This window comes from Diachasma alloeum, unplaced genomic scaffold, assembly GCF_001412515.2.
Source record: "Diachasma alloeum isolate Michigan unplaced genomic scaffold, Dall2.0 Dall_scaffold_00271, whole genome shotgun sequence".
NCBI classification, from domain to species: Eukaryota; Metazoa; Arthropoda; class Insecta; order Hymenoptera; family Braconidae; genus Diachasma; species Diachasma alloeum.
In genome coordinates, this window is record NW_021680410.1 from 679,197 (window position 1) to 706,828 (window position 27,632).

The following is a 27,632-nucleotide window of genomic DNA, read 5'->3' on the forward strand; positions in this document are numbered from 1 at the left end:
GTAATTTTCAGGAGATCAACATTGAATTCGATTAAAATTCAATAATTTCCTGAATTTTCCTGACTTCCATTAATTTTCATGAAAAAATTGAACGTCAATTTGCAGTTTCCATCAATTTCGTCAACGAATCGTGAATTTTAATTGATAAAATTCCACTGTAACTGTAACTCGATTGAGATTTCTAAACACATTGAAAATTTCAACTAAAAATTTTTTAACAATGCGAAAACCTCCCCTCAATCCACTCCCCCAACAACTCAGTCAAACATGTAGAAAAAATCCGTAAAATACTCAATAATGAATAAATCAAGCCTAAAAATACCTAGAGTATTCCCCCTCAATAACCCCCCGGATTCCCAACATTCCCCATCAAACAATTGAGTTCAGCCCCAACAATAGTCTCCTGATTAGCATAATAAGGCTCCCTGGGATTTCCATTATTATACTTCATCTGCACAGCAGTCTCATAATCAGGGGCAGGTCTGTACGAAGGTAGCAGAGCCCGCAGATTGCTCAACTCCGTCGAGGAGACCGAGACAGGAGGATAGGGTGACGTCGAGAGGTCATTGTAGCTAGTCCACCTCATGTCCTCCTGGATCCTCCCCTCAAGATTAACCGAGTTTGCCTGCTCACTGGACTCATTGCAGTCAGTCCCATCACTCTCGAAGTAGCTCGTCAGCCTCTCACAGGGTCTCGACTCCTGGTGCTGCATGTAGAACGTGTGCTGGGCGATGCAGAGTCTCCACATGTACTTGGCATTCTTCGATTCGTTGAATAAAAACTGCTTCGGCTCTTCGTGTTCAGTCTGGCACTCTATCCTAAACGTTTTCTTGTGATTAATGACGTTGCTGATGTCCTTCCACCTGTAGAACTGAGTCGTCTGGGTCCCAGGGCTGACGACCATGATCCCATTGATGGATATCCCCAGGATCACCTGATTATTCCCCTCGTCTTTAGCTGTAAATGTCTCGTGACCGTAGCCCTCCAGCTGCATTGCAATGGAAATGTACAATTCCTCAGCCACTGCTTGCGTCACCCCCGAGAGACTTTTGTACTGGCAAATTGCTGATTTCAGCAACTCGTCCCTCCCCCCCTCCTCTGTGTCCAGAACGATCTTCGGGAAGAGGTTGTACTGCTGGAGGCAGTCGACAGTGTGTCGTATAGAGTCATAATTACCGAACTCTGCTTGCATGGAGTAACTGGCAAGAAGGGTCGCCTGTCGAGCGTTGCACTGGGTTCTCCCCTCCAGGACGTCGTGCTTCAGCTGGAGGTAGTAGTGGTACCTCGTCATCTCGTCCTGGATCAGTTGCACGTCTGTTATGTAGTACATGACCCGCAGGTGCAGGTTGAAGCCTTTGGCTTCCTTCTCCAGTTGGCGCTTCAGGGGCTTGTCCATGTCGATCCAACGGAGGGAGGAGTCACTGTGCCTCCAGATGTACTGCAGACCGAAGAACTCCGGCTGGGAGAGGCCCAGGCGCTGGATTATGTTGTCCAGGCATTCCTGGCCCAGACTCTCCAGGGAGAGCGTGCATTCTATCGAGGTGTGGTCCAGGAGCTCCACGCAGATTACGTACTGGTTCTTGGAGACCACGTTGTACTGACGGGATTTCTTCAGGTGGAATTTGAACGGCATCTGGGGAATTATGGGGTCATTAATGAAGGTTAACATTCGTTGTTTGCAAATGAATAATTGACATTTTTTAAACTTTCGGGAAACTAATTTTTTTTGGGGGGAAATCGATTTCTGGTCAATTGAGAATATGAATAAGTTTGTTATGATTTTGAACGAATAATTTTTCTGGGGGAAAATTGATTGTTTATAAATTATTTATAGAATTGCAATGCTCGTAATTTTCACAAATTGCAATTTTTTTTATTATTTCATCAATCTTTCTCCAAAAGTAAACTTCATAATTTTTTTCAGATTTTTAGAATGTTTCCTAACGGTTCAATATCGAGATTCAAATTCAGACCTGCAAAGTTTAAAGAACAAAATCATTGTTAAATGATTAGGGGAGGTTGGGGCAAAACGGACACTTTTGACTTTTTTTTAAATGTTAATGAGGGGTTGAAATGTTGATAAAATTTAGTAATGATTTTTTTCAATACAAAGAACAATTCTTTCCCTTTGGGACGAGGCTAAACTGAGCTCAATTGATCAATTTGTTTCTGAGTTATGAATAATTTTTAAAAAGTCTAGTGTCCGTTTTACCCCACCATCCCCTACTTATTGAAACTTAGGGTCAAGTGACAACTCTGATGTCCGACTACAGAAGTAGAAAAGAATTTCACTGGAGAAAAAATAGCTAAAATACTTGGATATCCTTAAATCTACTAGAATCGGCTTAAAAAACAAATTGAATTTCTCAATATAATTCAGTACAACTCCAATAAAATTCTTATCGACTTCCAATAGAAATTCGCAAGAATTCTTTAAAGAAATACTAGTTTTTTCTACTGAATTTTTTCATATCTAGGGAAAATAATTGACTATTTGTTTCTCAATTCATCATTTATCATTTAATTTCTTCCATTTTTTCCTTTTTGCATTCATAAATTCATAGAAACATCGTTTATCAATACGTAATCATGTACACATGATCCACACAACACACATCACATTTAATCAATGGCAGTATTCATTCATCTGCTCCATTCTTTCATTCCTCAAACCTTCCGTTTATTCTTACATGATCGTGTACAAATGCATTATAAGACACGTGTCCAAATATTTACCAATAAAATAAAATGAAAAATCGACGGATAAACTGTAGAAACGGAGTCTCAAGATTTTGATCGCATTTTACAGCATTGGGCGCAATACGATCAACAACGTAATAAATTATGAAATATGGTGACTGCCAAAAACCAACTGATTTCAAATATAGGGGAGGTTGGGGTAAAACGGACACTTTTGACTTTTTTTTAATGTCAATAAGGAGTTGAAATGTTAATAAAATTTAATAATTTTTTCTTTCAATACAAAGAACAATTCATTCCCTTTGTGACGAGTCTAAACTGAGCACAATTGATCAATTTGTTTCTGGGTTATGAATAATTTTAAAAAAGCCTAAAGTGTCCGTTTTACCCCACCCACCCCTCTTAACAAATTTGTAACTACTTGAAACAAAGTCACATAAAAATGTATTTTAAACATTAACACGTATGAAAAAATTTAATAGAAAAACCTAGCGAATTCGTTAAGCAATTCTATTTAATTATTTTCTGTACAATTTCCTCGGGATAAATTTTCCAAGTTTTTTAGTTTGATTTTCTTGATGAAAAAGCAAAGAAAAATGGAATGAAAAAACTTGGAAAATTGGAGCCGAGGAAATTCTATAGAAAACATTCTTCAGAAAAGAATACTTTCTATTAGTTTTTTAAACTACAGAATTAATTCAGTAGCGAAGCAGTAAACCGAGTTAAGTCGATTTTGACTATTGGGCAGTTTTTGACGAATATCTCGGAATCTAAAAGAGATTGAAAAATTTTTGTCATAACCTTTTTTGTAGATGCAATTAAGTGTTATAAAAAAGGTCATGAGCGAAATTTCGCTATCTCTCTTAGGTTCCGAGATATCCATTAAAAACTGACGAAAAGTCAAAATCGACTTAACCCGGTTTACCGCTTCGCTACTGAATTAAAAAAACTAATAGAAAGTTCAATAAAAATCCAAGAGAATTGTCTACCGAATTCTCTAGGTTCTTCTATTAAATTTTTTCGTGTGACCCCAAACATTAATTATTTAAATCAATAATATAAACCACAAGCAGAAACGTCGAACATCTTAAAAAGCCAACATCACTATAAATTAATATAATATAAAATAATTTAATATAATATAATTATAATAATATAATATAATTATATAATTTAATTTAATATAATTTAATATAAAATTCAGAATTTCACACAAAGAAAAAACCGAAGAAGCTTTCATTCTCTGAATTATTATCATGCTCCGGAAAATGAACCCAATGAAACTAAATCGTGGGTATTTTTGGATTGTCGAGGGAGGATTATTCTGATGGCTCACCTTGATGAAGATCTTGCACTCGAGCTTTCCGGAGTTTATCTTTTATTCAGATTGTTTATGTTCCTGATCGACCATTCATGGTTGACTCCTTCCAGGTTGTGTTGACGTGTTCACTAGACAACTCACTCGCGTAATTTCATGTTTTCCAGATTTTCGTAGGTGACGGGGTGATTTCTCATGAATTCCGGGGGAGATTTCACTGGGGATTGTGGAGATTCGAGGGAATAACAATACCTTGGGCCTGACATTCAGCCAGGAATGACCATTTTTGTACCACTGTAAAAATAAAACGACAACGGTGGAGGGGATTTTGTTTTAAGTCACCAAACTGTCGGTAAGAAAATTTTCTTCTTCTTCTTTTTCATGCCACTAGCGCCACCCGCGTTGATCCCCTTTCCACATTACGCCCTTTTCCCCCCTTTTTCTCGCAGATTCGATATTCCTTTTCTTCAGTCAATTGTTTATGAACATTCTCATTGCAAAAAGCAACACAACCCATGAGAATGATGTGTCCCAATTTATCAACTGTTCAATTTTCATATTATAATAAACGATTTGCTTATATTCTAATTGCTATGCTGACTGAATAAGATATTAATCATAATTACAATTCAATTCCGTCTAGAACACACACTTTAGAATGTGAATTTCTGGAATTCAATGTTTGTTGATACTCTGGTAAAAGTGATTCAATTAATCTGTTGTTCATCTCATCAATATAATTCCGTGCTTAGAATATTGATCTCGTGTTGTCAGCACCAAATTAAAAATTAAAACTTCATTTGGAATATTGAGTCACAGCTTTTTCTATTCATATCAGAAATTTTGTATTTGGATATTAATATTATTTGTTCAAAGTAAAAAAATCGATCATCATTTTCACTATATTGCATTGAGATTCTTCTATCCTTAACGTCGAAACTGTGAGATAATCTCATAATCCTAGCTATTAATTCGAATCTACTTTGTTCGAAGAAAACCTTAGTAAACGCAATATTAAGGAAGTAGAATTATTTTATTTTCCTCTGGCCTAAATGATTTGGACAATTATATGATTCGTTTATTCATGTTTCATTCAATAGTATTCAATTCTCTTTTGTTTGTCAAGAGGGCTTCATGAAAATGCGACGCAAGACGATTGTACCCATGGAAACCGCCTTACTTCCTCTATTCGTTAGGGAGATATCCGCCATGTTCGAGTTCTCATTTTCGATTCGAGAAATTACTTATGCGTTTTTATTGAGAAAGCATCGAATTTCTATTTTCCTGACCTAAATAATTTACACAATTATTATGATTCATTTATTTATGTTTCATAGAATGGTATTCAATTCTCTTTTGGTTGTTAATCGGGCTTCATGAAAATGCGATTCAACACAATTGTACTCATGGGAACCCCCTTACTTTCTCTATTCGCTCGAGAGATATCCGCCATGTTCGAGTTTTTTATTTTCAATTCGAAATATTGCCTGTTTTTTTGAGAAAGTATAGAATTTTTATTTTCCTGACCTAATTGGACAATTATGATTTAATTATTCATGTTTCATAGAATGATATTCAATTCTCTTTTGGTTGTTAATCGGGCTTCATGAAAATGCGATTCAAGACAATTGTACTCATGGGAACCCCCTTACTTTCTCTATTCGCTCCAGAAATATCCGCCATGTTCGAGTTTTTTATTTTCGATTCGAAATATTGCCTGTTTTTTTGAGAAAGTATAGAATTTTTATTTTCCTGACCTAATTGGACAATTATGATTTAATTATTCATGTTTCATAGAATGATATTCAATTCTCTTTTGGTTGTTAATCGGGCTTCATGAAAATGCGATTCAAGACAATTGTACTCATGGGAACCCCCTTACTTTCTCTATTCGCTCGAGAAATATCCGCCATGTTCGAGTTTTTTATTTTCGATTCGAAATATTGCCTTTTTTTTTTGAGAAAGTATAGAATTTTTATTTTCCTGACCTAATTGGACAATTATGATTTAATTATTCATGTTTCATAGAATGATATTCAATTCTCTTTTGGTTGTTAATCGGGCTTCATGAAAATGCGATTCAAGACAATTGTACTCATGGGAACCCCCTTACTTTCTCTATTCGCTCGAGAAATATCCGCCATGTTCGAGTTTTTTATTTTCAATTCGAAATATTGCCTGTTTTTTTTTTAGAAAGTATAGAATTTTTATTTTCCTGACCTAATTGGACAATTATGATTCATTTATTCATGTTTCATAGAATGGTATTCAATTCTCTTTTGGTTGTTAATCGGGCTTCATGAAAATGCGATTCAAGACAATTGTACTCATGGGAACCCCCTTACTTTCTCTATTCGCTCGAGAGATATCCGCCATGTTCGAGTCTTTTATTTTCGATTCAAAATATTGCCTGTTTTTTTTAGAAAGTATAGAATTTTTATTTTCCTGACCTAATTGGACAATTATGATTCATTTATTCATGTTTCATAGAATGGTATTCAATTCTCTTTTGGTTGTTAATCGGGCTTCATGAAAATATGGCTCAAGACGATTGTACTCATGGGAACCGTCTTATTTTCTCTATTCGTTCGAGAGATATCCGCCATGTTCGAAGGAAAGGGATTCCCCTTCGCCCCTGTTCGTCCCTCTGACGCCCGCATGATCAAACCGACTTCAAGAGACCAAAACACAAACAAAACTCATTGAAATAAAAATCATAAAGTTCTCAAAACCAACAATTCGTAAGTATAAATACTCAGAAACGCTCGAGAATTGTTTAAACACATTGAAATCAGAATATTCATGTTGTAATATACCACGAGAGCACCAAAATTATCGGGTATTTCCCGATAGGTTCGTTGTAAACAAAGGAAGGAGTCAAGTTTTTCAGGCTAAAAAAAAACTTGAAGACTTTGTGTGCAGGGAACCTTGAGGGAAATACCTCATTAATTTTGAAGCTCGAGTGGTATTCGGGAGAGAATTTTTCCATCCAAATTCCGGCCAAGAGATCTGCTCCATGAGACGAAATCAATCTGTCAGTTTCGGCGATCGGTTCACTCAATTGAATAACCTTTTGTCTTTTTATATAGCAAAACCAAGCAAGAAAAAATTTAATAGAAAAACTTATCGAATTCGTGAGAAAATTCTATTGAATTTCTATTAAAATTTCTATTAGTTTTTGGCTGATTCTATTGACATGTTCAATAGAAAACATTCAATAGAAAAAGTCAACAGAATTCGATTTTTCTATATAACTTATGCTTTTCATATATTTTATATAGAATTTACTCGACTCAAATTTTCAAAGTTTTTTTATTCTATTTTTCTTGTCTTCTCATCAAGAAAATCAAACGAAAAATTGAATTCTGTTGACTTTTTCTACTGAATATTTTCTATTGAACATTTCAAAAGAATCGGCCAAAAACTAATAGAACAGTTCAATAGAAATTCAACAGAATTTTCTAACGAATTCGATAGATTTTTCTATTAAATTTTTTCGTCCGTGACTAGCAGAGAAAATTATCAAAAAATTATCAGTTGAAAACCCTGTAGGTTGTACCACATGACGTCGAATGGTGGAATTCTATTGGCTGAAATTTGGATGGGAAAAATTCTCATTCTCATTCTTTGATATTATCCTCCATGAAATCCAGGAGTTGCTGACAATGGGCCCTGAAACGGAGTACCCAATCTACAGAAGAGGGACAGTGGTTTATTCCAAGGACCCAAAAGACTTCATCTGTTACATCTGTCCAGAGGGACAAGCAGAATCCTTGGAGAATCATTTGAAGTGGGAAAATCACGTCGCGAGGCTCGAGGTGTTTACCAAGACCTGCGTCAACATGGCTTCTGTTGTTTACCATAAAATGTGTCCGAAGCCAATGGATTTTTTTGCTAAAATAATTGGAGCTGCACTGGCAGATGTGCCTGAGAATGCCCCTGAGGTCCTCTTCAAGAATTATGTCTCACAACAAAGTGATCAATACTTCTGCCACTTATGCAAATTAAAATTGCCCTTTTGGTTCCTCGTCGAAGGTCACACGAAGGATAGTCAACATGAGGCTTTGAGAATGGCCAGAGTTGATGAAATAATCCTCGAGAATTCGTCGTTTTCGCTATTATTCTATAAACTGGGTGTCAAAAACTCGATTTTCATGAGAACAGGAGGGTCTTTGAGGTGTGAACTGTGTGATTGTGACGTGGAAGCTTCTTATAAGGAGATATTGCCTCACATCACGACGAATGGTCACACAGCGAACCAGCAGAGACACCTGGACAGCTTGAAATTGGCTGGAATTTGTGGCCAGACTCCTCGAGATTATTCAGGATTGAAAGAATCTGGGAATTGTTCTGATGAAGCTAAAGGACAATCCAATAATAATGGTGAGGATGAAGATGGGCAGGTCATTGGATTATCTTGCATAACGTGTAATGATTCAGTTGATGCATCTCGCACAGAATTTAATTCTTCAGACGACAGAAAAGAAATTGATGAACATTTATCAGCTCGTGAGGATGAAGAAAATGAAGAAAGTTCCAATGCTGAAGTATCACCAGAATTAGATGAGGATATGTCATCAGGAGCATCTTATAATTGTCCTGCACTGGCAGATGTACCTGAGAATGCCCCTGAGGTCCTCTTCAAGAATTATGTCTCACAACAAAGTGATCAATACTTCTGCCACTTATGCAAATTAAAATTGCCCTTTTGGTTCCTCGTCGAAGGTCACACGAAGGATAGTCAACATGAGGCTTTGAGAATGGCCAGAGTTGATGAAATAACCCTCGAGAATTCGTCGTTTTCGCTATTATTCTACAAACTGGGTGTCAAAAACTCGATTTTCATGAGGACAGGAGGGTCTTTGAGATGTGAACTGTGTGATTGTGACGTGGAAGCTTCTTATAAGGAGATATTGCCTCACATCACGACGAATGGTCACACAGCGAACCAGCAGAGACACCTGGACAGCTTGAAATTGGCTGGAATTTGTGGCCAGACTCCTCGAGATTATTCAGGATTGAAAGAATCTGGGAATTGTTCTGATGAAGCTAAAGCACAATTCGTTGGATCATCTTGCATATTTGAGGTGGGAGGAACGAAAGGCGACAGCACCTTTAATTCGTCAGATGATAAAAAAATTGATGAGCATTTATCAACTCATGAGGATGAAGATGAAGACAGTTCTAGTGTTGTCACGAGTGTTGAACGTGTCGAAATATTACCCGAAATCGATGAAGATATCTCATCAGGAGAATTATTCATTATTCATTATTCTTCTCCGTCAAATGATGAAGATAAATATTCGGGAGAAGCTAGAGATGATGAAGAATCTCTTGAGGCAATTCAACATATTCCAACAGTGCAGCCAAGGCTTCCTTATGGGATCACTCACATCGACGAGAATTTATACTCATGTTTCCCATGTGATTGTAAAATACCTGGATTGATGACGAATGTCGAACAGCACGTGAGGGGTGCGAGACACCGGACAAACGTCCCACCACTTCCCGAAGAAATAATTCACCTGGAAGACAACTCATACTCGTGCTCATTATGTAATTGCGGCATGAAAGGGGAAACAACTGTCAGGTCACACTTGGGAGGCGCTCGGCATGCAGCAGCAGTTCGCAAAGCTCAGACGAGGATCTCTAGGAAATATAGGAAGAAGTCTGTGGCAACACTTTCGTCGTCGCTCTCGACATTGAGCTTGAGTTCTCTGGAGAACACCCTTGAGGGAATTGTTGAGATCAAAGGCACAGATCTGATTTCTTGTGCCATATGTGATCATCATGTATTTCCGGTGGGCACTGGTGGAGTACGTGGGCATCTGAATGGAAAAACTCATAGAAAGTGTTTGGAGAAGAAATTTCAACAGTTACTATCGGATTTTTAGGTGTGCAGAATTGGTAACAGTGAGATGGGTTAATGATGTTGAATGTTCAGAGGAAAGGAGAATGAGGAATTGTTTTTTATATCTAGGATTGATTCAACGAGGTCTTAAGATTTCCATTTTGCATTCTAAGATTTTCACGAATTAAGTTTTTTTCATCAACTCTGGATTTCTTTATTCATTTTTTTCGTATGTTGGAGATGAGATGTATCAATATTGTTGCATATTCGGAGGGAAAGAACATGATGAATTTTTTCTCTGTATTTTTAAGATAGATTCAACAAGTTCTTGACATTTCCATTTTGTATTCCAATATTTTCATGAATTAAGTTTTTTTATCAACTCCGCATTTCTTTGTTGATTTTTTTTCTTCATATATTGGAGATGAAATGTATTAATATTGTTGAATATTCAGAGGACAAGACATGAAAAAAAATTTCGTGGAATAGCATAAAATACTTTATTTCTGTGATGCTACTGTTTTTATGTAAAATACTGCATAATGAGTAATGATAATACAACAATATCGCAGTTTTAGCTGTTTTAACACTTATCAGAAGGAGCCGCAAGGACTCCATTTGACGGAAAATACATATGAACAGTCGATCTGATATTTGAATTATATTACGGTTATAATCACTTTAATTCGTAGTCTCTTGAATCTTCTTTTCGCCGTAGTCTCGCCAAATTCTCTCCAAATTAGTTACCCATAAAATTATTTTGGGTTCTTCAAGATTCTGATATTCTAATATTTTCATGAATCAAGTTTTTTTTATCAATTCTGGATTTCTTTATTGTTTTTTTTCATATATTGGAGATGAGATGTATTAACATTGTTTAAGGATGCACTACACCCTTTCAGCCAAAATTCAGGTTTTTTTCATTTTTCTGGCAAATTATTGATCGGATTGACGTGAAATAATATACCGTTTTTGCGTTTTATTGTTATTGACTGACTCACGAAGTTTCACGGTAGTGCAATCGTTTTCCTGCATTTTTTCTAAAGTTTTGTGAATTTCCCAAAAGTTTTATAAAACACAGAAAAATGATTGCACGATTATGAAATTTCGTGAGTCATTAAGTAATGATAAAACGCAAAAACGATATATTTTTTCACGTCAACCCGATCAACAATTTGCCAGAAAAATTCAAAAAACGTGAATTTTGGCGAAAAGGGTGTAATACATCCTTAATTGTCAAAAGCGCAAAGCACGATGAAAATTTTGTTTTGTATTTTTAAGATAAATTCAACGAGTTCTTAACATTTCTATTTTGCATTCCAACACCTTGATGAATAAAGCGTTTTTCATCAATTCTCGATTTCATTACTAATTTTTTTTTTTTCATATATTAGATGTTTTGAAATCCAGTCGTTCCCGCGTGATAATTTCCACCAAGCGATTCAGAAATTAATTTTAACTTGTAAATTCTCCTTTATGATCTCGGGATTCACTTTAACCTAAAAATTTGTTCGCTCATTTCGATGTAAATAAATCGTTGAAGGGTCCATCGAAATATTTTTAACTAGTGAGGAAAAATCATGAATACACTATTAAACAACGCCAAGAGTGTATCTCTGGTTGTCAACACTTTCGCCAAGAATGGGGGCTGCATAAGTAGAGGTTTGAAATCTAACCTGAAGATCAAGTGGAATAAACCAGAAAAAATACCCTCTACAGATCCCTTGAAGTCTGGAGACTTGAAGTCGTCGGTAAAAGTATCTCCTGACGAGCTGGCCTTCGGATATGATAAGTCTGAGGAGCTCAAAGAGTACGAAAAATTTGGAGTAAAAACACGACAAAATTTTATAAAAAAACCTAGCGAATTCGTAGAAAAATTCTATTGAACTTGTCGATTCTATGGAAATTTTTTTATTTCCTATTTTTATTTCCTTTTCATCAAGAAAGAAGAACAAAAAAACTTTAAAAATTTGACTCGAGGAAATTTTATAGAAAGTCCAATAGGAATCCAATAGAATTGTCTAACGAATTCGCTAGGTTTTTTTATTAATTTTTTTCGTGCGCGACCACGACCCTCAAGAATGCATTCCTTGCTGATGTCGACCTCTTCTTCATTTCAGTGCTCCGGAGATAGTTAGGAAGCTCTTCACCCTCGAGCACATGCCTGTGAAGGAAACTAGGAAGTTGAACCTTGAGAAGTTTAGAGATCTTGTCAAGAGACACGATATGGATTATAGATCCATGGAATCTACCTGTACGTTTCATTGATTCCTACTGTCAATGCGAAATTTGTTTTTCATTGATTCAATTATTAATTTATTTATTCATTCATTTACTCCTGACATTTTTTTCTCAAATGAGTGGATATTGAGGTGAATGCCCAGGGGAGGTTGGGCTAAAACGGACACTTAACTTTTTTCAAATGTTAATGAGGGGTTGAAATGTTGATAAAATTTAATAATTTTTTTTTTCAATACAAAGAACAATTCTTTCCCTTTGTGGCGAGCCTAAACTGACCTCAATTGATAAATTTGTTTCTGAGTTATGAATAATTTTAAAAAAGTCTAAAGTGCCCATTTTACCCAACCCTCCCCTAATTGACAAATTGTACATTCACCTCAATATTCTTGTTGAAACACGTACAAAAAAATGTCATGAACAATCTTATCGCGATTTATCTGAGAAATTCTATTGGAGTTCTATTAGAATTTAATTTGTTTATTCCGAAAATTCTGTTGAAAATTACGCAACATTCACGTACTTTTCAGTAGACATTTGTTCGAAGAAAAAAGGATGTAGATGTGGGTTTTCCCTCCAACTGATTCCATTAGGATTATTTTCATAAAAATTCTTCATTTATAATTCTTGAATTTTATTTTGAGAAACAAATAAAAATACAACGGAGGAGACTTAAAAAAATTATGCCTAAGAACTGTAGAAAAATCAAAATTTATTGACTTTTTTCTATCAAAAATCTCTTAATAAAATGAAAGTGAAATTCCATAATCTTCAATAGAATTCGCGTAAAAGACAGATCTCCTTTAAAAAATATAAATTCAATAGAATTTCTCAAAGAAAGCTGTTAATTTACTTATTTATTTTTCTTTTTCTATAAATTGTTTCCATCCGTAAATTTCTATTCATTCAAAAACAAAAGATTCTAGCAGGGAATAGCAAGAACTACCATTGGTACCTCTCGAAATTTCAAAAAAGAAATATCTCCAATTATTTTTTCTCCTAAAATCACTCATTATCAAGACAACAAAATATTAATGAATGATCCGAACAACTTCAAACGAAATTTTTTTATTAATTGTTGAATTATCTCAAATTCGTTTCCGCATTCCCTCTAAAATCCCTTGTTATCGCGATAATTAAATATTCAACACCTTCACTTCCCTTGTTGTGCATCTTCCCGTCTGATTTCAGTGGCAATAATGACCTGCGCAATTCGTGAGATGCAGGAGCATATGAAGACTCACCCACGAGACAGAAGACGTAAACATATCCTGAAAGAGCTGATCGACAAAAGGAAAAAATACCTGACAGACTTGCGAAGATGGGACTACAAGCGTTTCGAATGGCTACTAGAGAAGCTTAACATTGTTTATCACCCTTACCCGGAGCTCTGGATCAGTCCCACTAGGAAAGACTCTCTCAGAAAATTGACGAGTGCACACTGCGAGGAGGTGAGACAGGCGAAGCTGGATTCCTACAGAGCAGAGCTCGAGGCACAGCAGAAAGACTTCTTCAAGGAGAAAGCAGAGAAATTGGCCTTCATCAGGTCTGAGGAGATTGCTTGTGGGTTGGAACCCACTGTCAGTGAAGCGGAGATTGCAGCAGCTCAAGAAAAAGCTGCAGAGTTTCAGTAACAAGAATCAGTGGTTAATAAATAGAATTTACGTGATGATATCTATTGCTTCGTCCTTAATTCTTGCTAGAAACGATTTTGGAAATAGTTCCATTCGTATTTTCGTTAATTATTCCAGCGGTCGTCTTTAATTAGGGGGAATCGGCGTTAATTCAATTGGAAATTAATTTTTGGAGGACAAATTCAGGATTTTTTCATATTAATTTCATATATTTTGACCCTTAAACCATTTATTTTGAATTATAAAATGATTATGAATGTTGATTAAACCTAAACTATCAATAGAATATATAATGACTGGTTAAGATCAAATTTCAACTTGCTAAATGCAAGTGGAATTGATGTTAATTCAATTATTAAAATATTTATTCTGGGAAATTTTCATTTTTGTGGACAAATTTATGATTTTTACACATCAATCTCATATATTTTGAACTTTAAAACAATTATATATCTCGATTAGATATATCATCAGTTATTTGTCTTCATTTCCTTCGCAATTTGGTAAATTGTTTTTTTTTATTAAATTAAATAATGAAGCTTGGCACATGAGTAGAAACAATTTCATCAACATTTTCATCATTAATGTCTGATGACTGACCAAAATGAAATCTCAGATTACCAAAAACTAGCAAAATTGCCTAATATAATGAAAAAAATACTATTTCGCTTCAAAATTTAATCTCCAAAATAAATTCACGATCTTCCCCCATCAATTCAATTATCCTTATCGTTCTTAAGGCCCTGCGTGCACTTCGAGGGCGTCAGAACGGAGTGATTTTCAGTATTTTTTTTTCCAAAGAAATAATTCGCTTATTAAGAAACCGTTAATGTATTTCAAAATTTACTAATTTGAGTTCATTGACAATGAACTGGCATTTTTTTTTTTCATATTCATGTATTAATTCTTCAGGCTGCTAAACGGAATCGGTTTGACACATCCCGCGTCCCTCGGACACACAAAAAGTACTATTTATCGTATCTAAAATGAAAAAACGAAGCACAATCCTTGAATAACATCAATGGAATGTGCCATTCTCGTCCCAAAAAAAATTCAAATTTTTTTTTTGAAACATTCATGCTATATCGAAGTTTTCGTGCCATTTCGGGACAAAATCTCACCACGTGTTGGACAATAATAACGAACAATGTTGTGAAAAAAAATGGTCAGTGTCAAGAAAACACTATAAACAATCTTCAGAAAAAATTTCATACAGATCGGTACAATGGTGCTGCAAATATCATGTGCACCGTCTTGAAAAACCTCAATTCGAGAAAACGACAGTCAAAGTTTTGGTTTCGTCCTGCTCCCATTCAGGTCAAACTGACCGGGTCCGCTACAAACGGCTGTATCTTTGTCAATTTCACAGATTTTCAAGCGAAATTTTCGAAAAATATTTTTAAAGCATACAATCAAATAAAAATGTTTTTGAAAAAATATTTTTTTCACACATCTTGGTGTATATAGAGCCTCAAACTACAAAACAATTACGAATGTTGATTACATTCCCTCCAAACACCGAATTATACAATTCGTCGACATTGTTGCCTGCAATTTCCTTCACAATTCGATAAATTCTCTTAATTAAATAATAAGTTTTAGACATCAGTAGAAACAATTTTATTTTATCCACCAAAACCAGCGAAAATTGCCGAATCTACTAAAAAAACGAGCTATTTTCCTTAAAAATTTAATCTCCAAAACAAATTCACGATCACCCCCCATCAATTATCCTAATCCACCTCAAACTCCGAAACAACTATCAATCCTGATTAGATTCACTCCTAGAGTTCTCCACAGCCTTGATCTTCCCAAACAGAGAATTATACAATTCGTTCTTAGCGAGATCAGACCAGGTGTCATCGGCAGTAATCGGCGCCATGAAGTTCACCAGCTTCGCGTGGACATTGTACCTGATCCTCCTCCCCTTGGTGGCCCTCGTGTCGATCTTCCTCTTCATCTTGTTCCTCATGTTCTGCAGCTGGATCCACTGTTTGCTCAGCTGAATGGGGTCAGTGATGTCCGCTGATTTCTGCTCGATCAGCTCCCTCAGCAGCTGGTGGTAAAAATCGTCGTCGTCGTAGATCTCAGGGTCGTACTCCTGAGTCCGCCTGCCATCATCATCAGGATCTTCTGTCGCATCCTTTCCAGCTATTCTGTACTCTGATCTCTTCAGTTGTGTACGTTTTATCAGTTTGGGCTTGTCATTGAGAAGAAATTCAATCTGTTTCACCACTGATTGAGCAGTTCCTTTCGTCGCGTTTCCAGACGCCAGTCTAGTTTTATCATTCCACTTCTGAATCACTGAGTCTCTGAAGGGCTTGAACTTGCTGTGACGTTCGTGGAGAAGACCCTCGTATTCTCTCAGCGCTCTTCTTTTCTTCTTCGGGGGTTCTTCCGCCTTTTCCTCATCTCCTGAATTTTCATCCTCTTCATCTTTATTCGTCTCGTCGTCGGTGTCAGAAGGAATTTCCTCGTCCATGGGGTCCTCTTCGTCTTCCCTCTCGCCTTCATCATTCTTCTTCGATAATAAACTCTTCGTCTCTGGGTTATTCCTCAACAACTTCTCCTGCATCAGCAAGAGGTTCTCCAACAGATTCGTTAATTTACTCGTCGTCTCGGTTTTAGTCTTTACGAACTGCTTGTTGACAGTGAACTGCTGGTGGGCATCGAACTGGGGCAGCTGATTGCTGGTTACTAGACACTTCTGCAGTTGAATCCTCATCTCCAGGACGTGCTCCCAGAGTTTGAGCTGTTCCCTCACTGCGTGACCTTTCTCGATGTCTCCATGGAGGTTCGTGGTGCTCATGCTCTTGAAGGGGATCGATGGGGCGCGGTTCCTGCGGAGGGGGTTGTCCTCGTCCACCTCTGAGTCTTCGTCGTCCTCACTTTCTTCTTCTTCTTCATCTTCGTCCTCTTCGTCTGTGTCTTCTCCGGATTCTTCACAGTTTTTCTCGTTTGATGATTCTTCAGCGTCTTCACTGCTTTCGTCTCCGTAAAGGTCTTTTCGTGAGACCTTTTTTCCTTTGTATCTGAGTAAGAAATCATTACGATGAAATTCACGTTCTCGACTGTGGTTTCAAGTTAGTGAATTCCTTTGGGCCTTGTTCAGGTCGGCAGCAACAAAAAATGAGAAAAATTACTAATCAAATTGCACTACGTTTTGAATGCTCGAGGCATTCCTCTTTAGGTGCATTTTTTGCTCTAGAAAAAATCCAAGAGTAGAAAATGAAAAGGAAATAATGAAAATTCATCGAAGAATTCATTCTGAGCTGTCAATGGAAGGGATCCTCCTTCCATTAACATCTTGCATTGACAGCTCTGAATGGATTCTCGATAAATTTTTATTTTTTATTTTCTATTCTTGGATTTCTTTGAGAATAAAAAATACCCCTGATGAGAATGCCTCGAGCATTCGAAACGTAGTGTGAACCGATTACGGATTTTTGTAATTTTTTGTTGCTGCTGACCTGAACATGGCCAAAGGGGTTTTCTTAACAAGAGATCAATCAATCATTCAAAAAATTAAATCATGAAGTCATTTGATTTCAATAGTTGATCCATCTGGAATGAATGATTATTTACTTTAAGTGATTACAATATTTCCATTGAGATAGTCACATGAGTTTATTACTTTCAACAAAAATACTGTTGAAATCAATATAAAAATTTAAAATAAAGAGTTTTATTGAATGAATTCTCAAAAAAAGGAATTCTTGCTTGAGCTCTTGAAATTATTCTGCAAATTATTCTCTGAGTGAGCAATGATTGATCTGAATTTATTTGATATGAATAAATATTTCCCTAATATCCGAATAAAAATCCTATTGACCTAAAATCCTACTAGGAATTTAAATTCTTAAAAAAATGAAGTTATGAAATTTTTATTTTAATAGTAAATCCACTGGAATGAATTATCTACTTGAATTTATTAATTTCGAATAAAAAAATTGGTAAAATGACTACAAATATTTCAAATAAAGAGTTTTATTGAATTAATTCTTCAATAAAACAATTGTTGCTTGAGCCCTTCAAATTATTCTGCAACAATGACAACTAGTCAACATTATATTCTCTGAGTAAATACTCTTGACTGGATAATAATCAACAATTGGAATTAATGAACAGTTATTATTGACCTGGAAAAAATTTCATGGAATACTTAGGGGAGGTTGGGGTAAAATGGACACTTTTGACTTTTTTAAAAATGTTAATGACGGGTTGAAATGTCGATAAAATTTAATAATTTTTTCTTCATTGCAGAGAACAATTCTTTCCCTTTGTGATGAGCCTAAACTGAGTTGAATTGATAAATTTCTTTCTGAGTTATGAGTAATTAAAACAAAAGTCTAAAGTGTCCATTTTACCCCACTCGCCCCTAATGTAAAATGACTTACCTCTCGTCAACTTCGTCTAGCAAATCGATATTTTGTTTTCGGATTGACGAAGTGAGACCCTGATCATCACTGTCTGACTCCTCGTATCTCTCGACCACTCTGGCCCGCGTCTCTTCTGTCTCATCGTCAGACCCAAAATTCTCAGGCGCTGCTGTTATCAAACTGTTTATTTTCTCTGCTAAACTCGAGTTTTTCGACTTTTGTGACATTTTTTACGGGCGATTTTGTTGTGAGGGAAGTGGACACATTGGAGAACACGTGTGGATGCAAAATATAACCACCAAATCTGTGGCGCTGGAGAATTGAGGGGTAATGGCTTTTCAGAGATCTCTGTTTTACCCACAGGAAGAATTTTTAAACATTCGAGACAATTTTTAAACATTTCATAGGGCTGAGTGGGGTAAAATGGACACTTTAGACTTTTGTTTTAATTACTCATAACTCGGAAACAAATTTATCAATTGAGCTCAATTTAGGCTCATCACAAAGGGAAAAAAGGGTTCTTTGCAATTAAAAAAAATTATTAAATTTTATCAACATTTCAACCCGCCATTAACATCTAAAAAAAAGTCAAAAGTGTCCATTTTACCCCATATTGCCTGGACACCATGTCAAATCCATGGAAAACTCATCACAGAAGGCAAACAAATTGATTTAGAGTTTGGCAACTACCACATATTTTTGATATTCCCATTAATTCAGGTGATTTTCGCTAACTAAACCCCCGTAACTCGAACACGAATACCTCCAGGTGAAACGAACCTTCAGAAATCTCGCGCGTTCGAATAAAACTGTCGCAAACTAGACGAATGAAAACACACCCACAGTAATGGTTGTTATTTGTTTTCAGGCATTTTAGCAGTTGTAATTGTTGTTCCCGTCCACTCCACTGCTTACTTCGAGCTTCCTTGTTTATCCCCAGAATGCAGAACTCATTGCCCTGAAAAATAACTCCCTCAACCGTTAACGAGATATTGAATTGAGATACTGTTGCTGTGGCATTCTCAACGCTCACCATTTCAAGTGTTCATCAATTCCAAAAATGAGCCAGCAAAATTCGTGAATGATCTGCTCTTACTATCAACCCCATTAATAATAAATGAAGAAATAAGATCCGAGGAATGTGCCCGAAGTGTTGTTGACTGTCAGTGGGAGATTTCAGTGATGCAACCATCAGTAGCCTTCACACCGACAGTGGTCCACCCCATCCCCCAGATTGATCGGAGCCTGGTGCCAGTGTCCTACTGCTCTCGAAGGTTCAGGAGGATTCTCCCCAAATTGGAGCCAAATGCTGTCCACAATTCAGAGGTCCTGCCATCAGTCCCCACGACGGAAGCTGTACCCAATCCCTACATCATCATCATCCCGAGGGTTGACAACACAAAACCATCGACACCAAATAACGTGAGACTGCCTAGAGTAAGCAAGAGGAAAGCCATCCTGAGAATAACCATCAATAAAATGTCGAATACTGAGAATACCGACGTCCTGAATGAAAGCACTGCCACGAGGGGTGATCACAATGGACTAGACACGAGAGTTGACGAGGGAGAGCCACAGACTGAACGAGTTGAAGTCAGGAATTACAAATTGAACAGGTCTGTTGTTTTTTCGTTGGATCCAGTCACCGGGGAAATACTCGTGACCAAGAGAGCTATTAAAAGTTCTACGTGTGATAATGGGGATGTTGAGGGGAATGTAAATACGAGGCAGGATTCATCGCAGGGTGTCAAGTGAGTTGAAGGAATTTTCGGTGTCTTCTCTCTTGTCATCGATTGTTTTATTCTTCAGGTGTTGTGAGACAACGGAGAAAGTGAGAAATCCTTGTGCTGATGCTGGGGGACAGTGTGATGCACCTCAAGGTCTGAATGGTCTGGATGAGAAAGGGATTTGAGTAATGTATCGATGCATTTGACTTTTGTAAGGGACGGATCGTGCAGAATGTTTTTTAAAGAGTGATGAACTGCAACGGTTTAATTGATGAATCTATTATTTCTAGCACAGAGTTCAGAGCAAGCCTCATTTTGTCTTGAATACTTCGCATGTGGAGATATTATTTATCTTTCGAGTTATTATATTGTTACTTATTGTGTTTTATGAGACAAATTATGGGAAATGTTGGAATTACTCAGTGATTTATCGGTTGTCTTGGTTATTGAATAATAATAACTATCTTGTGGTTAAATATTTATCGTCTTTTATTATCCCATTATCATGATTTAACGTTTTCGTCGACAATTGCTTCTTCTGAATTTAGATTGTTCCCATTTTCTCGACTGACAATCGATTCTGACTCCTTGGGCTCCACTTTGTTGGTATTTTCACTTGACGATGATTCTTGTGCATTCGATGACTCAATTACAGGCAAAGTTGGAAGGAATGACTCTTTCATGACACTTTTCAGCGGCAATAATGTCGACAGTGGCTCGACAATTTTTTTTCTATCCAAAAACGTGATTCCCTGATGAAATAATTCCTTTTCATTAATAATGATTTAAAAAAAATTGTTTATGTTTAAAAAAGAGTAGGATTTTTACCTCTTTTTGCAGTTGCCCGACAGTAATATCGAGATGCATAGCGATCTGATTCTGCGGAAAAATCGCGTGAATGCAGTACTGAATGTACGGTATCAACTGATCGCTGAAGCATTCAGCGAATTTCATCATATTCTCTCGTTCACTCGCGGTAAACGCCTGTTGCTCCTGCTTGTAGAAAACCAAGATCCCTCTAGCCACACATTGCAACGATTCCTCCAGTATCTGGGTACAGTATTCAGCCAGGGCAACAGGTGGGCACACTCTGAGCTCATTGAACGTCGCGATGAGACCATTGCAGTATTCAGCCAGGGGATAGAAGTCGACAAGTTCTTCCGGGGGATTTTCCTGATGAACAAATCCAACAAGTGAGAAATTACTCTTGTCTTCATGTGGCATTATAACGGAATCGAATATCTTATTTATTGATCCTCTTCCCTCTTTGTGATATATTTGTTTTGTATCGTTATTCGATTGATAAAAATGTCTTCTGAAGCCTCAACGGAGATATTAATCACCATGTGTGTTAAAAAAGAAATAAATCTGCCCCTTTTTTATAAATTCATCACCTATTCATTACAGTATAGTTATTTTTGCTAATAAATTAGCAATATACTTCCGAATGATCATTTTGCATATCATTTGATTCTGGATTATATGAGTGTCTATTTTAAGTCATTTAATTGAATGAGATTTATTTTTAAACAATTGTGTTAACTTGGCAAGTTGAAAAACCGACAAAATTAGTTGAAAAGAAATTTTATTCAATTGAATAAAATAAAATAAACAGCGAATTCAGTAGCGAAATGGTAAAACGGTACAAGTCAATTTTGACTATTGACCAGTTTTCAGCGAATATCTCGGAATCTAAGGGAGATAGCTAAATTTTTGTTATAACCTTTTTTGTAGAGCCGGTTGAGAGCTACAACAAATGTGATTACGAAAATTTCGCCATCTCCCTTAGATTCGGAAATATTCCTTAAAAACTCAACTGGGAGATGAGTCGACTTAATCCGTTTTACCAATTCGCTACTGAATTATACATGATGGAACGAAATGATGTGCAAAATAACCATTCGAAAGCATATTGCCAATTTATTAGCAAAAATAAAAATACTATATGCAATACAAAAGCAACTTCCCACTTGTTTTTAGATATCATGGGACAACCCATTTTGTGAAAAATTCAAAGATTTAAAAAATTATTAAATGAATTCAATTTTAATTAACGTTAATTTACGTTAATTAACGTATTTAAATTTAAATTTCAGAAAAAAACATGATTCAATTCCTTTGATTCATTAGCGAACAATCGAAGATAAATTATCGCATAATGACACGCACGAAAAAATTTAATAGAAAAACCTATCGAATTTGTTGGAAAATCCTTTGAATTTCTATTAAACTTTCTATTAGTTTTTGGCTGATTCTGTTGACATGTTCAATAGAAAACATTCAGTAGAAAAAGTCAACTGAATTCCATTTTTCTATATAACTTATTCTTTTCGTATATTTTCTATAGAATTTGCTCGCCTCAAATTTTCCAAGTTTTTTTCATTCTATTTTTCTGTTCTTCTCATCAAGAAAATCAACCGAAAAAACAGAGAATTTGAGCCGAGCAAATTCTATAGAAAATATCTCAATAGAATAAGTTATATAGAAAAATTGAATTCTATTGACTTTTTCTACTGAATATTTTCTATTGAACATTTCAATATAATCGGCCAAAAACTATTACAACAGTTCAATAGAAATTCAATAGAATTTTTATCGAATTCGATAGGTTTTTCTATTAAATTTGTTCGTCCGTGGAGTCGACATACCCCAAAAAATTCGAAATTAAAATTTGAACGATTACAAAGCCATTCATCATCCCAAAATCATCATCATCTTCGCAAGTTCCCCATGAAAATGAAATACTCACTGATTTTCCAGGAGTCTCCACTTTAATATCAACCCTATGCATCTTGTTAATCAGAGTAAAAGTCTCCACGTCCTTTTCAAACCTCCTCGTCGTCCTGTAAACGTTCTTCTGGAATCTCCCCCCAATGACTCTGACGAATATATCAGACATTCGACTCGTGAAGTCCGCCCCAACCCTCCCGAAGGACAACCCGAAGTACGTGCACTGCCCCAGGATGGAGTCGACGGAGGACACCCCAGGCAGGTCCTGCTCCAGAGTCACCAGAAACTGGGACAGTTTCTCCTCCAGCCAGTGGTAGAATATCGCTGATTCGTTTATCACGGCGTCGCGAGTCGATGAGGAGTGATCGTCGTCGTTGAACATCGCTCGATACTGCGTTATGATGTTGAATAGGTGAATTCTGGACAGTTCAATGGTCTTCGCCAGGTGGAAATTGGGGTCCTCCTTGGGGATGGCGTTGAGGAGTCCCTGCAGCCATCCGTCTCTCGCCTGCAGGAACTTTATCCGGAGTTCTGCCTCTGTGAAGGCGTCCATGGAGCGCAGAAGTCCAACGAGTTGGAGACACTTTGGCAGGGGCAGGTCTCCCCTCAGGGATCCAATCACCTGACCCACCATTCCAGACCAACTGTTCTCGATCGACGATACTATCGACTGGATTATTGGAATTTCACTGTGCTTCACTCCCAATTGTCGAGCGTATTGGGATATCTCGAGGGCTTCGTTGTACTGACTGCTCTGCAGGCAGGTCTCCATCAGCTGGGGCATCTCCAGGATTTCCAGCATCTCGGCGGTCTTCTTCAGGGTCAGGGTGTTTAGTCTTCTGTGGGTGTTTATGTCCTTTGATTTGTCGCAGAATGACTGACATTTCTCGACGAAGCGCGGAATTTTGGCGAGGAGGTTCTCCAGGTGCTCCTCAGTTTCGTTGAACTGGAGTGGGGAATGTTCATTATTCGGTGGGAGGAAGAACTTTTTTGGGGGGATGATTGGGAGGGATGCGGAGGCAAATGGGGGCGATTGAAGGAATAGTTTCGGTGGATTGTGCTTGAGATTAATACATCCTTTGTTATTTTCTCGTTGAAATTTTTTTCATTTTCATAATTAAAAAGCCATTCGGTATTTGAGGATAATTTGCTTCTTATTTCTTCGACAATTCAGAGTTATTAAGATTTTTTAAAAGCTGAAAAGTCGCTTTTAAAAATAATTAGTGAAATGTGAATGAATAATTTTAATGTTGAATGTTTGATATTGGTAGATGTTTTGTCATTCTATCCTTGAAATCAATTTTTTTCATTTTCATAATTCAGAAGCAAATTCGTCATTTGAGTTCAGTCTTGGCTTACCAAAAAGGGGGTGAATTTGAAATTTAATAGGGAAAATTTGTTTTCATTTCATGAACAATTAAATGAGTTATTAACAATTTTTAAAAAGTAAAAAGTATCCCATTCAATTAAATATTCAGATATCACCGAGCAGGGATGGCCATATTCATAAATCATAATTACCGTTAAATCTTGAAGCTGTCATTTAGTTAACATCATTCTTAAATTTTCAATTATTTTAGTAATCATAAATTTAAATATTCAAATTTTAAACTATTTTATTAATCAATAATTTAGGTAGGAAGATTGCCCATTATTTGGTCAATTGGTAATCCCTTTCAAGAAATTAGAATTATTTACTTAATGGAAAATTCACAGTCCCATATTATCAAATATTAATTCATCATCAATTGCAAATTTAAATTATTAATATCATACTCTTTTTATATTTTCATGAGAATATTAAAACCTTTATCAATGTACGTTGCAAATTCCTTTAATAAGGGAGAGTGGGGTAAAACGGTCCCTTTTGACTTTATTTGTGATACTCGTAACTCAGAAACAAATTCATTAATTGAGATCAGTCTAGGCTCATTCTAAAGGGAAAGAAGTGTAGATTCCATGGAAAAAAAATTATTTCATTTTATTTAAAATTGAATAAGCTATCAACATTTTCAAAAAAATCAAAAGAGGCCGTTTCCCCCACTCTCCCATATTCATGAAATTTAATATTGATGGCCATTCCTGTCAATGAGACACTTGTGTCGAGTACCTGATGAAAGATTTCTCGTGAACTCTCAGCAGTTTGAATGAACGTTTTGTAGTTGGAAAAAGCAAGCTCCTGAGTTGTCTGCAACACATTATTCTTCTCCTCTACCAAATGATCTGGTTCTTTACCTAAACAATGCCCATGAATTTTATCAATCAATTGTCTCCTTTATTTATTGTTTTTATTTACTGTTTTGTAATACTCACTCAATTGCTCCACGTCGAACGCCCCCAGTTTCGATAAGTACTGATAGAACTCTGGATTATCCTTCCACGAATCTGCGAATTTATCAACTGAATTATTACGAATACAAATTTTATTTACTTATTTATCGAAGACCTCACCTGTTGGCACTCCATCCGGAAAAACCAGCTCAATAACCTTTTCGGTTTCTATATCCATATTTAATACGACTTCTTAAAACTACAGGCAATGTACATCATTAAATTGCATAACTAATTGATAAACAAATAAACCTAAAACACATTTATAACTAAATTCCACAGAAATGACTGGAAAATAGACACTTTATCACGTACAACTGCTGACACCAGCTGACTCTCAATTGCCTGAAGCCTCTGGCACATGCGCAGTAGAGGCGAGCCCCGAGAATTGGCCTTCCTGAAATGACAACAAACAGTGAATCTCCCCTCATGTGTCTCAAACATTAATAAAATCTCCATGAAATAGTTAAATAATAACACTTTACCTCATTAGAACAGCAAACAAGTGAGCAGAGTAAGACCAATTGTGTATATAAAAAAAAAAATTAATTGTCCTTTAAAAAAAATCCTGGTATAACGGAAATTGTCACCGTTTTTCGTCTCCTAAGAACAGCAAACAAGTGAGCAGAGTAAAACCAATTGTGTATATAAAAAAAAAATTAATTGTCCCTTAAAAAAAATCCTGGTGTAACGAAAATTGTCACCGTTTTTCGTCTCCCAAGGACAACAAACAAGTGAGCAGAGTAAAATCAATTGTGTATATAAAAAAAATTAATTGTTCCTTAAAAAAAATCCTGGTGTAACGAAAATTGTCACCATTTTTCGTCTCCTAAGAACTGCAGACACGTGAGCAGAATAAGACCAATTGTGTACATAAAAAAAAAGTTAATTAATTGTCAGCCTAAAAATTGAAATGGATATGGAGGAGAATAACCCAACCCCTCAGGACCTCCAGCGAAAGCTGTACTTCCTGGTGGAGCAGCTGCAGAACATGGCAAGTTGTCTCCCCCCAAAGTACCAGATGCGACTGCCCTACGAGCTCCTCTCGGCCCTGGCCAATTCCCTCCTGAACGACACGATCTTTGAAATAGTCAAGGGGCTCATGGAGATCCAGCACGTCACTGAGAAGCACCTCTTCCAACAGCGTCTGCAGTTGTTGAATAAACAGAAGATCGAGATGCAGGAGACACTCGCGAATTTTATCACTGAGGAGGACAAACTCACCGCTCAGATTGCCCTGCAAGTCAAGCACAAAGCTGAGTTGAAGCAGAATGACATGAAGCTGGTTATGCAGCTGGACCAGAAGGTCGCGGACCAGCAGGGCATCCTGGAGAAGGCTGGGGTTCCGGGGTTCTACGTCACTGATAATCCTATGGAGATTCAGGTCCAGATGAGACTCTGCGATTTCATCATTCGTCTGAGCAAAATGGAGCCCAGCTAGCTGTTTGAAGACGTTTTACTTAGGTTACACTGTTGGAAATTGTGTGAGATTTCATGGAAAATATTGTAGCAAATCCCATGAGAGTGACATTGAATCGGATTTAGAGAAAAAATGATTATGAAATTTCAAGTTTTAAGTAGAATTCACGGAAATTCATGAGTTTTCAGTGGAACTTGAATATTCATAAACAAAATGACATGAATTTTCAATTGTTTCCTAAATTTTCCTGAATTTTCACCGAATAATTGCCCCAAAAATCAAGTATTTTATCGATTTCCAGATCATTTGAATAGAAAATCAATAGAATATTTCAATGACAAGATTTCCGGAAATTTCAGTGGAACTTATTTACTCGTCTGAGGAATATGGAGCCCAGCTAGCTTTTTTAAGACGTTTGACTAAAGTTACACTGTTGGGAATTTTGTGAGATTTCATAGAAAATATTGTAGTAAATCTCATGAGAGTGACATTGAATCGGATTTAGAGAAAAAATAATTATGAAATTTCAAGTTTTAAGTAGAATTCACAGAAATTCATGAGTTTTCAGTGGAACTTGAATATTCATAAACAAAATGACATGAATTTTCAATTTTTGCCTAAATTTTCCTGAATTCTCACCGAATAATTGCACCAAAAATCAAGTATTTTATCGATTTCCAGATCATTTGAATAGAAAATCAATAGAACATTTCAATGACAAGATTTCCGGAAATTTCAGTGGAACTTATTTACTCGTCTGAGGAATATGGAGCCCAGCTAGCTTTTTTAAGACGTTTGACTAAAGTTACACTGTTGGGAATTTTGTGAGATTTCATAGAAAATATTGTAGTAAATCTCATGAGAGTGACATTGAATCGGATTTAGAGAAAAAATGATTATGAAATTTCAAGTTTTAAGTAGAATTCACGGAAATTCATGAGTTTTCAGTGGAACTTGAATATTCATAAACAAAATGACATGAATTTTCAATTTTTGCCCAAATTTTCCTGAATTTTCACCGAATAATTGCACTAAAAATCAAGTATTTTATCGATTTCCAGATCATTTGAATAGAAAATCAATAGAATATTTCAATGACAAGATTTCCGGAAATTTCAGTGGAACTTATTTACTCGTCTGAGGAATATGGAGCCCAGCTAGCTTTTTTAAGACGTTTGACTAAAGTTACACTGTTGGGAATTTTGTGAGATTTCATAGAAAATATTGTAGTAAATCTCATGAGAGTGACATTGAATCGGATTTAGAAAAAAAATGATTATGAAATTCCAAATTTTAAGTAGAAT

General features: G+C 36.2%; 6 protein-coding genes across 7 annotated transcripts; 3 read left to right on the top strand and 3 right to left on the bottom strand.

Moving 5' to 3' along the window:
* Window positions 1-16: 16 nt before the first annotated feature.
* Window positions 17-4,334, bottom strand: LOC107037879 (tyrosine-protein phosphatase non-receptor type 14). The gene is made up of 2 exons (XM_015256668.1): window positions 4,037-4,334; window positions 17-1,633 (listed from the first exon to the last, which is right to left on the bottom strand). The coding sequence occupies exon 2, from the start codon at window positions 1,631-1,633 to the stop codon at window positions 338-340; it is 1,296 nt and encodes a 431-aa protein (XP_015112154.1). The 5' UTR covers window positions 4,037-4,334; the 3' UTR covers window positions 17-337.
* A 7,022-nt stretch (window positions 4,335-11,356) lies between these two features.
* LOC107037892 (28S ribosomal protein S15, mitochondrial) lies at window positions 11,357-14,052 on the top strand. Its single transcript, XM_015256699.2, has 3 exons — window positions 11,357-11,679; window positions 11,990-12,123; window positions 13,299-14,052. The coding sequence occupies exons 1-3, from the start codon at window positions 11,450-11,452 to the stop codon at window positions 13,739-13,741; spliced, it is 807 nt and encodes a 268-aa protein (XP_015112185.1). The 5' UTR covers window positions 11,357-11,449; the 3' UTR covers window positions 13,742-14,052.
* Window positions 13,954-18,517, bottom strand: LOC107037891 (protein AATF). Its single transcript, XM_015256698.2, has 2 exons — window positions 18,139-18,517; window positions 13,954-16,773 (listed from the first exon to the last, which is right to left on the bottom strand). Exons 1-2 carry the CDS (start codon window positions 18,345-18,347, stop codon window positions 15,504-15,506), a joined length of 1,479 nt encoding a protein of 492 aa, XP_015112184.1. The 5' UTR covers window positions 18,348-18,517; the 3' UTR covers window positions 13,954-15,503.
* LOC107037893 lies at window positions 18,167-20,327 on the top strand. 2 transcript variants are annotated; one of them, XM_015256700.2, is made up of 3 exons: window positions 18,167-18,447; window positions 18,989-19,871; window positions 19,930-20,327. In XM_015256700.2, the coding sequence occupies exons 2-3, from the start codon at window positions 19,303-19,305 to the stop codon at window positions 20,030-20,032; spliced, it is 672 nt and encodes a 223-aa protein (XP_015112186.1). In that variant the 5' UTR covers window positions 18,167-18,447; window positions 18,989-19,302; the 3' UTR covers window positions 20,033-20,327. The 2 variants fall into 2 exon arrangements, with proteins under 2 accessions (XP_015112186.1, XP_015112187.1); XM_015256701.2 differs by lacking the exon at window positions 18,167-18,447 and adding an exon at window positions 18,771-18,840.
* LOC107037890 (conserved oligomeric Golgi complex subunit 8) lies at window positions 20,313-25,266 on the bottom strand. Its single transcript, XM_015256697.2, has 6 exons — window positions 25,029-25,266; window positions 24,891-24,962; window positions 24,688-24,812; window positions 22,597-23,523; window positions 20,676-21,020; window positions 20,313-20,599 (listed from the first exon to the last, which is right to left on the bottom strand). The coding sequence occupies exons 1-6, from the start codon at window positions 25,084-25,086 to the stop codon at window positions 20,351-20,353; spliced, it is 1,776 nt and encodes a 591-aa protein (XP_015112183.1). The 5' UTR covers window positions 25,087-25,266; the 3' UTR covers window positions 20,313-20,350.
* LOC107037894 (gonadal protein gdl) lies at window positions 25,232-26,440 on the top strand. The gene has a single exon (XM_015256702.2). The coding sequence runs from the start codon at window positions 25,822-25,824 to the stop codon at window positions 26,347-26,349; it is 528 nt and encodes a 175-aa protein (XP_015112188.1). The 5' UTR covers window positions 25,232-25,821; the 3' UTR covers window positions 26,350-26,440.
* Window positions 26,441-27,632: the final 1,192 nt, after the last annotated feature.

Coding starts and splice junctions, on each gene's coding strand:
- LOC107037890 (XM_015256697.2), bottom strand. CDS start 25,086: ATGGATATAGAAACCGAAAAGGTTATTGAGCTGGTTTTTCCGGATGGA. Junction 23,524..24,687: donor CACGAGAAATCTTTCATCAG/GTACTCGACACA, acceptor TCCCCACTCCAG/TTCAACGAAACTGAGGAGCA. Junction 20,600..20,675: donor TCGGGCAACTGCAAAAAGAG/GTAAAAATCCTA, acceptor TTATTTCATCAG/GGAATCACGTTTTTGGATAG.
- LOC107037894 (XM_015256702.2), top strand. CDS start 25,822: ATGGATATGGAGGAGAATAACCCAACCCCTCAGGACCTCCAGCGAAAG.
- LOC107037892 (XM_015256699.2), top strand. CDS start 11,450: ATGAATACACTATTAAACAACGCCAAGAGTGTATCTCTGGTTGTCAAC. Junction 11,680..11,989: donor AAGTCTGAGGAGCTCAAAGA/GTACGAAAAATT, acceptor TCTTCATTTCAG/TGCTCCGGAGATAGTTAGGA. Junction 12,124..13,298: donor TAGATCCATGGAATCTACCT/GTACGTTTCATT, acceptor GTCTGATTTCAG/TGGCAATAATGACCTGCGCA.
- LOC107037891 (XM_015256698.2), bottom strand. CDS start 18,347: ATGTCACAAAAGTCGAAAAACTCGAGTTTAGCAGAGAAAATAAACAGT. Junction 16,774..18,138: donor CTAGACGAAGTTGACGAGAG/GTAAGTCATTTT, acceptor TTTCTTACTCAG/ATACAAAGGAAAAAAGGTCT.
- LOC107037879 (XM_015256668.1), bottom strand. CDS start 1,633: ATGCCGTTCAAATTCCACCTGAAGAAATCCCGTCAGTACAACGTGGTC.
- LOC107037893 (XM_015256700.2), top strand. CDS start 19,303: ATGCAACCATCAGTAGCCTTCACACCGACAGTGGTCCACCCCATCCCC. Junction 19,872..19,929: donor GATTCATCGCAGGGTGTCAA/GTGAGTTGAAGG, acceptor TTTATTCTTCAG/GTGTTGTGAGACAACGGAGA.